Source organism: Pelmatolapia mariae, linkage group LG23 (assembly GCF_036321145.2).
Source record: "Pelmatolapia mariae isolate MD_Pm_ZW linkage group LG23, Pm_UMD_F_2, whole genome shotgun sequence".
NCBI classification, from domain to species: Eukaryota; Metazoa; Chordata; class Actinopteri; order Cichliformes; family Cichlidae; genus Pelmatolapia; species Pelmatolapia mariae.
In genome coordinates, this window is record NC_086246.1 from 7,316,536 (window position 1) to 7,331,150 (window position 14,615).

Here is a 14,615-nt window from a genome sequence, read left to right on the forward strand (position 1 = left end):
AATCCTCCCTAACAAAAACAGTAACTTCACATCAATATGTGTGAAGTTTGAGACCCCTGCCCTGGAGTGTTTGATCACCTGTGTGTGGTTTATGTCTTACTCTTTGTCTCTTGTCACCAAACCATTGTCTTCCAGACGATTGATGTCAATACTTTTTGTCCCTGTTTAACACCCACATGTAAGTCATACCCTCTACTCATGAGTATACATGCCATGCCTTTTCAGTGGTTCATTGTCAGCTTACTTATCCAGATCCACTTTCATCATATACGGGAATATTTATCGCAGCAAACCCTGAGAAACAGGACTTGGAGAGATTTCTTCAATCTGTCATCCAGGACATGGTAGTCTAAGGAGCTGGGAAGGAACACAAATACAAGCTAAACAACATAGTGTATGCTGTGTGGTGCAGCGAGTCCTCCTCAGACCTCTATATTGTAGAAACCAAACAGCCACACCATAAATGCATTGCACAACATAGAAGAGCCATCTCGACAGGACCAGACTCAGCAGTACATCAACATCCAAAGGATAAAGGTCACTCTTTCAAGGATGCCAGTGTTCATATTTTGGACAGAGAACTTTCATGCAGAGATTTACTGCAGGATCCTGTATTTACGTTTTCTTTTTAATTCAAAAAAATCAAATGGCTGAGTCAAATCAGTATAACTGCGTGCTTTATTGATATACAGTAAAGCATTTTATAATACAATAGTAAGGCATATATTTGGTGGAATCTGATATGTTGTGAAGTACTGATGTTATCTGAAAAATGATGAGACTGAAACAAACGTTAATTAAAAACCTGGCCAGTCAAATCAAACTTAGTGCCAGAAAAATCTCTGGGATAATGCTCGATGCCAAAACACGCATGCACATAATACTGTACCACTTTTCACATACTTCTGAGTTGTTAAATATTAAATAATGATGAACTTCCTGTAGTCACACATGCTTTAATTGAAACACAACACACAGCACAAAATCAAATAACCTTTAACCAAAGGAAAAAACGGAATTTTTGCTAGAATAAAATACTTCCTCCACATAGAAAAAGGTTTAGTATATCCCAGGTTTGACAGTAGTGCACAGGGATTAATGCATGGATGCATGGATAAATGCATCTGGGCATTCAGGCTGGAGGCTCCTACAGTGCATTTACTGAACAGTATAGTTCTGAAATGAATTAGCTAGCAATTTATTAATGCGAGGACTGAGAACAGCAGAGAAACTGCCTCTGAACTTTGAAAATTCACACAAATTCAATTTAACCAGGCCTCTTTAAACATTCTTTCATAGTTCAAGAAATCCTCACAATCTAGCAGCCATGTAACACTGCAGTGCTCAGATTCTAGTCTTACAGTACTGCTGAAGTCGAAAAGCTGTGTTAAAAATGAAATTCTCATGTTGCATGTGTCAGTGCAACAACCAAGATCGTAACTTCAAGGTCCAATGTAGAGCTGAAGCTGAAAACTAGATAATACTAATATTCTGAAGAAGATATAGGATATAGGAAGTACTTATGGAGAAAGAGAGGGACACCATCAGATCTTTATCGCTGAAGAAATGCCTCTTGCTCACTTGCACCAAACATCTTTCTCTGACTTCTCAGGTGATGCACTTTTTCAGGTCCTTACTGCTCTCATGCACATGTTTTCTTTGCATCTCCATGAGAGAAAGAGGCAAGTTTGCTTTTGCAGTGCATTCCTCTCACATTCAGTAATTTGAAATGACAGATCTGAATGAGGCCTTTGGGCAGTAAATAAGGTGAAAAACAGAATAATAACAGGGATGAATGGATGGATAAAGAACTCAAATAAAACACAAATTTTGTCACCCAAAACCACACACACACACACACAAAAAAAAATACAGAAAAAGAAGTACAATCGTGTTTCCCCAAAAGCTTGGCCAATGGGTAAAATGTCAATAAAATGAGAATTCAATTACTTGCAAATCATTTAAAATGTGTGTTTGATTTAATATAGTGGAAAAACAACAAACCAAATGTTGAAACTAAGAATTTCTTTTCTTTTTTAGGCTTTCATCTTTGACATAAGCCAATACTTTCAAATCTTTAAAAGTATTTTATACATTAAGCATAAATTTCACAGCAATCACTATAAAATTCTTATGCAAATCAGAGATGGTCACGCTGAAGGCCTTTGTGTCGGGTTCGTTCAGTGTTATGCACCATAGTGGATGGAAGTCACTAAATCTTCCCAGCTTTGTTGATGTGGTTAACACATCTGCTCAATAAACAAAAAAATGCTAGTTGGATTCCAAACAGATACCGTTGATTTGGAAGAGTTTCACACTCAGTGCCCTCCAAACATACAGAGCTACCTGCTGCGGCAGGGAGCAGCCTGCAGGAGCTTCTTGGCAACTTGATTTTGCAAAACTTTGTCAAATGACAGTCATTCTGCTTGATTAAGTACAAATTTGTTAATTCTTTCTTTCTTTCATTTTTAAATGAAGGAATGATTGCAGCTGACGAGGAAAGAGTGTTCTACTTTCATCTACAGCGTATGTCATAATATTTGAAAAATGGAAAATGAGATAAGGGAGCAGTTTTCTTAAATCTTAGCTTTTTTTTTTAGGCTTTGCACCAGATTAAACCATAAGATATATCTATATATATATATATATAATATATATATCTCTCTCTCTCTATATATATATCTATATATATATCTCTCTCTCTATATATATATATATATATATATCTCTCTCTCTATATATATATATATATATATATATCTCTATATATCTCTATATATATATATATATATATATATATATATATATATATATATATATATATATATGCCAAAGGTTTAACGTGATTGTTTTTATGTGGCTCTAAAGTAAAGGCTGGCTTCAGAAGCCATGTTTAAGACAAATAAACACTTACTACATTATAGCAACTGCTATAATGCTAAATGATTAAATGACTTGCAAATTGATTTTTCCTTTTATTGACCTCTTACATAGCTTCTCAACTTTTTGGAAGAAAGGATTGCAATATGAAATTTAGGCACCACCACATACACAACCAAACACACATCCATACAGTCTTGCAGACATTCTACTTTAAAGATCCAATAGGTCTGCATTACTTTGACAGTAGTGTATGTTTTACAAAGACATGTTTTCTCTTACAAAGCACCCTTATTATTTCAATCATTCATTTTTGATACAAATATTTAGTTTCCCCAGTTACAAAGAGATGGCAAATATATGACCATGCTTCTTTGTATCTCAACCCCCAACCCATAGCCCCATTGTTGTTTTGTACAATTGCATAGAAGTTAAAAAACAAAAACTAAAAACAAAACCCCAAAACAGCCTCTCTTCATAATAAAACAACTTTAGGACATTTTAAGAAACTACTGAAATCTACATGTACTTTTTTGATGAGACATTGCTGGAACTTTAATCTTTCACAAAAATAAATGTTATATATATATTCTCTTTGTAAACTGTTTCCAATCCAGTTGTTTTGACTAGAAAAGCATGCGATAGGTAGGAAAGTAGGGAGGGATGGAGGAGAGAGGGGAGTTAGGGCTGAAGATTAAAGGCAGGATCAGAAGTGCAGGGCCTCGTGCTGTTTGGTGCTCCTTTCGTCCGTCATCACACTGACCAGTGACTCCATGGCACGGCCCAGATCGTCAGCCATGTGAAACAAACTGCCAATGCTGGGACCTGAGGGGAGAAAGAACACACTTATGGAAGATTTCACCTAAACCCCCCTTGCACAAGAATTTTAGCATATCTGCACGACATGAAAAATGTTATCTTTGTGCTATGATTTTAATTTTTTTGTGGACTTTTCACATATTTATGAAATAATGAGGGCTCAAAATGTTGAAAACATTTAAAGCTCTGTTAAGACCTGCAGCATATCAAAGTTACAGCCACTCTGAATATCACAATCTAAACACTATACTCTGTATAATTCAGCAAAGAAGGGATAGAAGCAGGGTCGTGTGACTAAATGGGAGCTGGCAAAAATACGTTTTTGCGTTTGTTCACAGCACATTTTGACATTTCCTGGCATGACCTTGTTCCAAAATGGACTCAATCAATTTTTCACCTCAAAATTCGGCACACAAATATCATAATATAATATAATGACAAAGTGAAAAAAGTTTGCTTGAAATTCTTGCATGTAAATAACACGTACAAAAATATTCACAGCTTTTCCTATGACACTCAAAAATGTGCTCAGGAAACTAATTGGAGTCCTTGATGATAACTTGCACCAGTGCGGTCTGGACCTTTTCCTGTTGGAAAATGAACCTTTGCCCCAGTCCAAGATGACAAAAGTGGCTTCAGGACCACTCTGTGAACGTTTTTGAGTCACTAACCCTAACCCAGCCAGAGCCCAGACTTGAACCAAAGTCTGGGCTCAGAACTCTGGAGAGATCTGAAAATGGCTGTGTACTAATGCTCCCCATTCAAACAGTTGGAGCCTGAGAGGTTGTGCAAAGAATATTGGGACAAACTGGCCCAAAACAGGTATGCCAAGCTTGTAGCATCATACTTAAAAAGACTGTAATTGCTTTAAGTGGTGCTTCAACAAAGGCTATAAATACTTACAGTTTTCACCTTGTCATTATGGGCTACTGTGTGTGAATTTTGAGATGAAAAATGAATTTAATCCATTTTGGAACAAGGCTGTAACCTGCCAAAATGTGGAACATTTATGTTGCTAGCTCCTGAATTTATGAGGTTACAAGAGGTCGAAAAAAAAAGGATGAATTAAATCGTACAAAATTTTGAACCCGTTTATTAAGTACACTAAATATACAGCTCAATACACCTATACTTTAATGATCTCATCTGAAAATGGAGAGGCATGCGTCTGAAAAACATATCTGAACATGTGCATGTTTGTAAACAATTTGCCTTTAAATCCACTTTAAAACTAACTGATAAGTTATACAGCACATTTTTAAAGCTCAGAGCTACCATGACCTACACAGAGGCACCGAGGCCACCACACTGGAAACTCAATCAGATTCAAAACCCACAAGTTTCAATTCTTAAACAAATCAATTAACAAACTGAAGCTGCTAAAAGGCTACAACAAAGCAGTAACTTAGTCTGCAGGCACATTGTGCTGTGAACTTGTGTCACAGTGTCATCTTATGAAAGTATATGCAGCCATTACGTAAACACATAGCACAGACTTTACATTGGAGCACTAATTCCACTGCCTATCCTGAAACAGGGGCCATGGTGCAGGCTGGACTGGGACACACACTGGGAAAGCCACTTGCCCAGCTTGGGATCACTGTGCCAAGTTCAATTCAACTTTATCTTATTTATATAGCGCCAAATAATAACAACAGTTGCCTCAAGGCACTTTGCATCTATCTCTGCTTGTCCACTTGTCCGGTTGGTTTATCATCACCAGTTTGTCCGTCTTTATCTGGAAATCACACAGGATCTTAGCTTGTTTATTGTCAACCACACTGTGGGGTGCATCCTTTTTGACCTCGGGACTTCCAGGCCATACTTGGGACAAATATTCCTGTATATGCCAGCCACTTGGTTATTATGGCGTTTCATGTATCTCCTGCTTGCTAGCATCTTGCAACCTGATTGTGCTCGATTGTCTCAGGGGCATCTTTGCAGAGCCTGCAGCTGGTGTGGTGTGAACCCCAGCTTCTATGGATCTTGTGCTTGGCACTTGTTCCTGTGCTGCCATGATTAGTACATTTTCTACTCTCGCGCAGAACTTAAGAGGGTTTTATGCTCATATCTCATTCAAAAAAGCACGTTTTTTCTATGCTTATGATTAACAGTCACAGCTCACACTCAATGCTATTAACACATCAGTTGTGGTGCTTGGTACCCAATCATGGAGGGTGGGGATAATGACATCTCACCAATGACCTAATGTCCTGGCTCCACCTTGCTGTAGCATTTGTTTTGTACCTCGTCGATCTCTAGTTGTGATAGTAGTTACTTCTTCCAGATGTTGGAACAAAGCTACTAGTTGTTTCACCATAAGTATAAATGTTGGATTTCCAAGACTCCATAGATCCCATATCCTCTTCACGTGTCTCTTTTGCTGGAATTACTTGGTAGTAGCATTCAAAAAGCCCCATATTCTCATTCAGTTCAATTACATTTTATTTATACAGCGCCAATTCACACCAACAGTCGCCTCAAGGCGCTTTATATTGTAAGGTAGACCCTACAATAATACATATAGACCCAACAATCATATGACCCCCTCAAGCACTCTGGTGACAGAGAGAAGGAAAAACTCCCTTTTAACAAGAAACCTCCAGCAGAAACAGGCTCAGGGAGGGGCAGCCACCTGCAGTACCATTGATTCATCAGTGTTAAATTCTCTGGCAGCTGCTCTATTCCCATGTTGTTGCAGTGTATTAATGACTAACCTCCTATTGTGGATGGATTATCTCAATTGTTCTCCTGACTGAAGTTTGGTCCATTTACAGCACCTGCCATGCGATTGCATTTGTCCCTAACCATCGGGAACCCTCACGTTATTTTTTATCAGTGGAAAAAAGTTAGCGTTCATCCTCCAGCTTCACTGTGTTTATGTTATGCTAACATAGCTGTGGCGCTAGCGATCACGTAGCACATCATTATATACCAGCTAGTCCAGCTTCAGTAACCCTACAAACATCACTGCTGTTTAGTTTTCTGTCTTCATTTATGTCGGAAGTGATAGCAGCGCTGTACGATGTAATTTTTCAGAAATCTCTCAGTCAGAACATGCTATATCATGTTTAGGTGGAAACTAGCGAGCTAACTTCCTGCTAACTTCTAACTCCGTTAAATTTAATAAACTCTGTTTTCATGGATGCCTGCATGTTAAACTTAATTGTTACACCTGGTAAAGCAGCGACGCTGATCATTTTATTAAAGATGAAAGAATTTAGACAGTTTTTAACTCTCAGTGATGCTGCAGTGTTCGTTTGGCTTTGGGACCTGAAACAGACGGAGTTTAGGACCCAGATTCCTCCGCGCGAGGCTCCTGACTACGGTAGCCATAATGTTCCGACAATCCATCCAGCAGTGCGGCTTCGTAGCTTAGCAAAGTCGTACTGAAACATTTTGACAGATTTCTGAGCGCCGTGTAGCACATAAAATCGGTTCGAGGTCAGTAAGCACAACCAGAATTCATACATAAGGAGCACTGGATTATAAGGCGCACTGTTGATTTTTGAGAAAATGAAAGGATTTTAAGTGCGCCTTATAGTGTAGACAATACAGACCCTGACTACATAAACACCCTGGTCAGAAGTTGAACCCCAGAGCCTAAGCAACAGTAGCTTCCTGTTGGCAGTGCATCAGCAGCCCTGACAGCTAAGATGTTGGTGAATTCGACATTTTGCTGCAGTTTTCTTTTTCTCTGTTCTACAAGGCGCGTGAGTGCACAGCAAAGGTAGAAAAAGGACTGGTTGAACTCATTAGTTCATTTTCATTGTCAGTGCTTGTAGGGCCAGTGCACAGTGGCCCAAAAGTGCAACTAGGTAAATGCCCAGTATGCCAGATTACCAGTCCAGCACTGCTGTGGTGCGACAGAAAAGGGGGGAAGGAAATGAAAGAAAAAGCAAAAGAGGATAGATATTTACATTTTCCCACAGCATCACTGCACCATGTCATCTCCACTCTGCCATAATATGCCCAAATTTCCGAATAATTTCTTCAGCTGTTAGACTTCTATTAAGAGCTTGGCTCTGTTCCAGATGGCATTTAAACCATAATTTTTTAGGGCAAAAAGTGTTGCAAACATGGTACTGATACAGCAGTAACAGAAGCATAGTAGAGTGGGGAGGAAAAGAGGAAGGTAAGCCACTAACCTCTCATGGGTGTGCCTTTCTCCCTCCTAGCTCATGTAAAAAGGAGGAAAGAAAGAAAAGACAAGAAAGAAGGTAAAATCATCTTGTGTTGGTAAAAGAGAGGAAGAAAGACGCTTAAAGGTGACACTTAAATGATGAATTACAGCTATGATAAAGTTTGATATAAGTATGTAATTGAAAGGAACTCTTCAACAAAGCAGAAGAGTGTTTGAAAACCCATAACCTGAGCACTACATCAATCACAGCATAATTATTCATATAAATGAGATGCTCAGTTCAGTTTTTCCACAGTTAGATGTGTAACATTAGACAGGAAAACATCTTGCTAAGGTGGGACTCTTAGCAAAGTAGCTCCCCTGATCTTTGCAGTTTTCTAAGTAAAAGGAGGCATCTTGCTGCAGAAGAGGTGAATTATTTCATACCCTGACTTTGAGGGAAAGAATTGTTGAGCTGTTCCATCACTTCCTCCAGCCCAGCTGCATCTTGGGATGGGCTGGACAGCTCATCATCACCTGAAACAGAAAAGAAACAAAGCGTTTAAGGATAGTTTGACGAGTACTGACCCGAGCACACGTACGCACACACACCATGAAACACACATGCAAGTCTTTAGCGTGTGTGTTGTCTCATGTAAACCGATGTCCAAGCAGCATATGTTCTACAGGTACTAGAAATCTATTTATATCGTCTATGCGTCACAAAGGGTGGATGCAAATTAAAGAATATAAAAGGGATGTGTGGGTGTTTTTACCCATTGTATCAGTAGTTTGGCTGGCAGCCACACGAAGCAGAGGGAGAGAAGAGTCGGAACGCTGAGAGGAGGTGGATGGGGAGGACAGAGCTGTGCCGTTTACCTTGGAATCCGTCTGAGGCACACATAATATAAGGACAGCATTTTTATTTGCTGTTTGTACAATGTTGTGCAGAGCTTAGAGTCAGTCATAAATACAGATATATTTACAGTATAAAATAAAGTGCATGTTGAGGTAACGTAGGTTTTTTTTTTTTAATAAACAGATAAAGATAATAAAAAAAAAAACAACAACAATATGTCAAGTACAACACACAAACAAAACACAAGAAACTGGCAGTAATATGACACAGAGCAGAGAAAAGTGACGCGTGTACCCTGCTTATTCTCAGCTCTTTGCTCACTGATGAAAATTCTGGAGACCATCAGTATCTTGTGCTACTTGGAATTGACGCCTAGCTTAAGAGCATTTTATCATCAGCAGATATTGAAGAATAGTCTAAGAATAGTCTAAACTCACTTGATCAAATCCAGTAAAGTTTAACTGTCTTTTACCTTGTTAGGTAGTATTCCTAAACATCTTTAGGAATACTACCTAACAAGGACTAACAATAGGCTAACATACATGTGTGGGCCTTAGTTTTTCCAAATACAAACAATAAGAAATATTCAGAAACACCTTCACCTGCTGAGGGTTTCCATCAAGAAAATGGTGAGGAGATCCATGCAAGTAAAGAAGAAATAAAAACAAACAGAGTGGAAGAAGAGTGGACCAAGGGGAAGAGTGAGTTTCTAAAGCAGAGAAAAGAAGAAACCACACCGGAGTTCACTGAACTTCAAAGGAAAGCTGGAGACTAAGTCAACTGACCAGCAGGGAATAGATGGGTTAACATCTATTGCGTTCAACTTCGTGTCTTTGCAAATCAGCGCAACAACGTGATTGGATGTCTCAGTGGGTGAGGCCAGATGCCTCTCAGAAGATGTGATGCCCAGAAAGAGAGGGAGGGTAGAAAGACCAGATATAAAAGTTAGGTGAAAAAGAAATACAGGGTTTTTCCCTTCATCTACTTCGAGACGAACAGATCAGGCATAAGATGTTCAGTTAAAAAATTCCAGCAGAGATGCAGAAGGATTATCCGCTCCCCAAACTGTGAACCTGCAAATTGGGTTTGTATTTTTTTGGCTTTTTCGCTGCTCATTTTTGCCGTGTTAGATTATGGAATCAAGAAGATTTGGATTTCCACTTGGAAATATAGAGATATGCCAAATATCCTTGGGCAAGATACTGTGTGAATGTTAGACAGAAATCGCTTTCAGAATTGAATTAAAAAACAGGAGCTCACTGTATGGAAAAAATTAGCAGACATGCAAAAGTTAGAGATTGTCCTTTTGTCTCAACATCTCACTCATCCTACTTTAGCACTGACTTTTTATGTTTAATAAGTATATTATGCAGTATAGAGATACAAGGTCATGAAGAATTAGGACATTAGATTTCTCTGAACATAGTCCAATTTATATGGATTTGAAAATTCAAAACAACAATAAATTTTCATCCATCCATTCGCTTCCGCTTATCCTTTTCAGGGTCGTGGGGGGCGCTGGAGCCTATCCCAGCGGTCATAGAGCGAGAGGCGGGGTACACCCTGGACAGGTCACCAGTCTGTCGCAGGACTAACACGCAGAGACAGACAACCATTCATGCTCACATTCACTCCCGCATTCACACCTATGGGCAATTTGGATTAATCAATTAACCTATCCCCACAAACTGCATGTCTCTGGACGGTGGGAGGAAGCCGGAGTACCCGGAGGGAACTTACGCAAACACGGTGAGAACATGCAAACTCCACACAGAAAGACCCTGACCTGATGGTGGAACTGAACTCAGGACCTTCTTGCTGTGCGGCAACAGTGCTAACCACCGTGCCACTGTGCTGGAAACTTTAAATTTACTGAAAGGATCGATCCTTTTAATGGTCTTCTTGGACTTGGCAACCCTATCCCTAACCCCTAACCCTATTTCTTCGTGCTAAAAGGAGAGCACCACAGAATATCCAGTGGTAACACTGGTTCTATTGATTTATCTGATCATGCTCCTCTTTCAAGCATTGTTCAAACTGGTAAGAACCCAAACGATAAAAAAAAAAATGCATATGAAAGGAAGGCAAAACAATCAAGATTAATAGAGCTTAAAACGCAGCATAAGGAGGGAAAGAACCAAACCCTGATTACAAAAAATAAATACACTATACTCACAGGAAATGGTACAATGATGGTATTCACAAAACAAAAATTTTATGAATCAGGCCATAAATCAGTCAAACTATTAGCAAGAAAACCTCAATAAACAGCAAGTAGACAATACTATATACAAGATAAGAGATCCAAAGTCAAAAACTGTACAGTATCCCCTCAGGTAAAGAGTTTGGGTCTCAAAATGATTGATTTTAATTTATTTTATTCATTTGCCCCCAGAAAGCCATTGGCTGGATGAATGTCTAAAAATGCAGGAGTCCATTGCTAAAGAAAAAGCATGCTGAAGTGCGTTTAATGTTTGCTGAACAACATTTAGACAAGCCTGTGAAATACTGCGAGAATACAGTCTGGTCAGACCAAAACTGAACCGTTTGGATGCCATGATAGACACCATTCCAAAAACACAAACACAAAGATTAATAGTTTTTCATAAACTGGAACAGTATAGAGATAATGGTCCGTAAATGTCTGGGATTCTCTTGCTAATATGTCCTGCTACTGATGTCCCTTCGCCTGGCGTGCTTGAATAAATGCCAGAGGTCGAAAGACATCCATACCACAGTGTTATGACACACCACCCAGAGTTAGTACATCAGAGCAGATGTCGCACACTCTCACCGGCTTGTTCAGATCAAACATGAGCACTTGTGGCATAGTAGATGCCCACAGTGGCGGCAGCGATGTTTTTATGTTCAAACTCCAAACTTGGCAGCACATTCATAGCAGTTGGGGCCATAACAGCATGGGCACTCTTTGCAAAGCATAACTAGAAGGCAACTGCTTGGATGCAACCTGGTAGCTGAAATATGATACCCTGATTATTAGTTACTGCCAGGTGAGCCCCACCCCTCACAACAGCACAGCACAGGCTTGCGTTTCCCTTCACATAGGCCAGGAGTAGAACTGTCTTCCCTCTGTTGTCAGCTTTGTCCAGAGGATATTCAGGCATACACTGGAGGAACAACTCAAAAATGGCAGCAGCATTTTCTTTGCCATTATGGCACATAATGCGGTGGTGACTGACTGCCGAGTTTGACAGTCTCAGCATCAATGTTGGACTCTGTGAGAAGGACTCTGACATTGTTAAGGCGACCCTGCATCACAGCCAGATGCAGAGCATTATTTCCATACTCATCCTACACACCCGACGATTTCCTACTCCTTGACTTCCTTTTTATCCACTGGAACATAAACTTGGGCTGACCCAGAACCCAACACCACTGGGTAGAGAATGGTAACACAGAAATGTGGAACTTGGAGTGTGGTTAAAGTAAAATCAGGATGCGTGAACTGGAGCTGTCATGCATTAAGTGTGTGTATACCTGCTCCAGGAGCTGTCTCAGTCTGTGAAGCTGGGACTCCAGCTGTTTGTTGTGGTCCTCCAGTATCTGCATCCGGGCCTCTAGACGGCCTTTATGTTGCCGTAGCAGCTTAGCCTCAGCGATAAGCTCAGCATCACGTGTGCACTGTGGTGACACTGGTAGCATCTCCGGGGGCGATGGCAGTGGGGAAAGACCCTTTCTGTCGTGTGTCTTCTTCAGGCGGTCGTACTCTGCTTGCAGTTTCCTGCACAGATGAACGGAAATGAGGTTATTTCCTACTACAAGCTCTGGTAGTAGGCCAGGAACAGATGGATTGAAATGAGGGCAGTGAACTTTTTAACCAGATTATTTAACACAATCCTGAAGAGTAAGACGATGCCTGAGCAATGGAAAAGGAAGCAATTTCAAGAACAAGGGTGATGTGCAGAGCTATAGTAAGTACAGAGGATGAGTTGATGAGCCATACCATGAAGCTATGGGAAAGATGAAGGCAGAAGCAAAAGAATAAGACTTCTTATTTTTATTTTATTAAAAATAAGATATACCACAATCTTATTATAAATGAAGCCACACTTGGGTCTGCTGTGGAAAATGAATAAATGAATATGATCTGGGCATCACATTTTACAGACTGTCCTTTCAACCGAAAGAAGACTTGAATCATTTCTTGGTGTTCATGAATGATTTAAAGTTGTGCCATCATTGTATAATTGGTCATATTTACATAACGTATGACTTATGGCGCGTTAGTTCAGTTTTAAATAAAGTTAAAGAGACAGGATGATGATTCAGACAGCACAGGTTAAGTTTTGGAGAAAAGCAAAAAGGACTTTTCCTTGGAAAAAACCCCCAAGAAACAGCTCTTAATGCTCGTCAGGTACAGTTACTTGTTGTTTTGTCCCCTGATTGCCAAGACTAGATTTGGATTTTCTAGTCAACCCTAGTGGTCAAATCTAAAATTCGTTAAATGTGTCATGTGACTACCGCTTTCAGATTCAAAGCTGAGTTGTGTAGACTGGAGTGTGAGGCACAGTAACAGGATCGGCTCCACTGACCTGTTCTCCTGCTCCAGGTCATTAAGGACCCTCTCCAGCTCTCCCTTCTCCTCTGTCTCCATGGAGATGAGGATCTGGGCGGGGCTGCGGGGCTGGCTGAGAGGAGAGCCTTGGTTCAGAGACTGGCAGTAGTGCTGGATCAACATGTGCTCGTCATCGCTGCAGACACACACACGTCAAACATACCCACCAATGATACACACACATAGCAACAGAAATGCCAATGCACGTACACACAGACACACACACACACGGAAAATGAAGGAAAAAGAAAAGCAATTGAATGAAAGAGTAGCAGCTAAACACAACACCACCACAAAAGAAAGAAGAAAGAAAGAAATATAAAAGAGCATGGAGACAGAGAGAGGGCCAGAGCTATCTTCTTGAACTCTGTTAGGAACATTGGACTGGTCACACGCTGCCAGCTCTGAGCAATGAGTTATATGGCCTGCAAGATTCAGGAGCATTTTAAATAGGTCAGGTATTTAGCTGTTGCGCTCACTGCACTGCTACCATGAATATTATAGGATATGTGCTGAATGAAAACAAATCACCTTCAAGATGACTGCTGATCTGAAAGTGAAATCCACTTCGGGTAAAGTGGAGCTCTCTCAGCTCTCTTTAAACTTTTTATTCATGGAATACACTTCATCAACCAAGCTCCATATTGCACTTTATGTGGATGTGAAGCCCGAAGCCATTTTTCAACTTAGCCTTAGTTCAATTTCCATGTGTGCTGGACTACTTTTAAATTTTGGTGTTTGTCAAGGAACTAACAGGGCTGCAACTTTTTTAAAAAGTGGTTAAAGCCCATGCATTCTACGCAAACTTCAGGCAAAGGTAAGAATACTACTTAGCCTGCGAGAACAAGACTATTGTTCCATTATTGTTACAACAGGTAAGGTAAAGACACACAAAAGGAACAATAAGTTAAGCTAACTTCTTTATCCTATACTGAGTAGTCCTTAGCTTTAAATCTGGTACCAGGTACTACCACCTAACTTCTCTTCTTCTGCCTGTCCTGTCTTCCATACATCTTCATCTCCAAGTGAACTTATCTCACATCCTTTTCTTTATTCTCCCTGGAAACCCAGCAGCTGGACTTCTAGCTAGCAACACACTCTGTGCCAATCTGTTTATTTCCTGATGTCTGTTAAACTAATAGAAATGTTGCACTAGAAATTATCTAAAAGTTTAAAAGACTTTACTGCCTTTATGCTCGAGTACAGCTTGCGGACACCAGCATTCGTTCCGCCCCTCTTTAACCTCCGAGTATAAACACTAACTGATGCCACTGAAACCAAAAGTAAAAATGCAGGTATTTGTGTAAAAATGTAGGGAGTAAAAGCCAAAAGTTGTCAGAAAAATAAATACTCAAGAA

The 14,615-nt window shown here is 40.0% G+C and overlaps 1 protein-coding gene across 11 annotated transcripts in view; it reads right to left on the reverse strand.

The window, feature by feature from the left end:
• Positions 1-2,832: 2,832 nt before the first annotated feature.
• Positions 2,833-14,615, reverse strand: part of dmd (dystrophin) — a 251,416-nt gene continuing 239,633 nt past the window's right edge. For 10 of the 11 annotated variants that reach the window (XM_063467775.2, XM_063467774.2, XM_063467773.2 and 7 more), the window contains 6 exons: positions 13,235-13,393; positions 12,180-12,423; positions 8,599-8,713; positions 8,270-8,359; positions 7,848-7,873; positions 3,596-3,705 (listed from right to left, as the gene is read on the reverse strand). In XM_063467775.2, coding sequence (XP_063323845.1) covers positions 7,851-7,873; positions 8,270-8,359; positions 8,599-8,713; positions 12,180-12,423; positions 13,235-13,393 — 631 coding nt within the window. In that variant the 3' untranslated portion in view covers positions 3,596-3,705; positions 7,848-7,850. Of the gene's footprint in view, positions 3,706-7,847; positions 7,874-8,269; positions 8,360-8,598; positions 8,714-12,179; positions 12,424-13,234; positions 13,394-14,615 lie in introns of all 11 variants that reach the window. The other variant, XM_063467782.1, reaches the window with a different exon arrangement.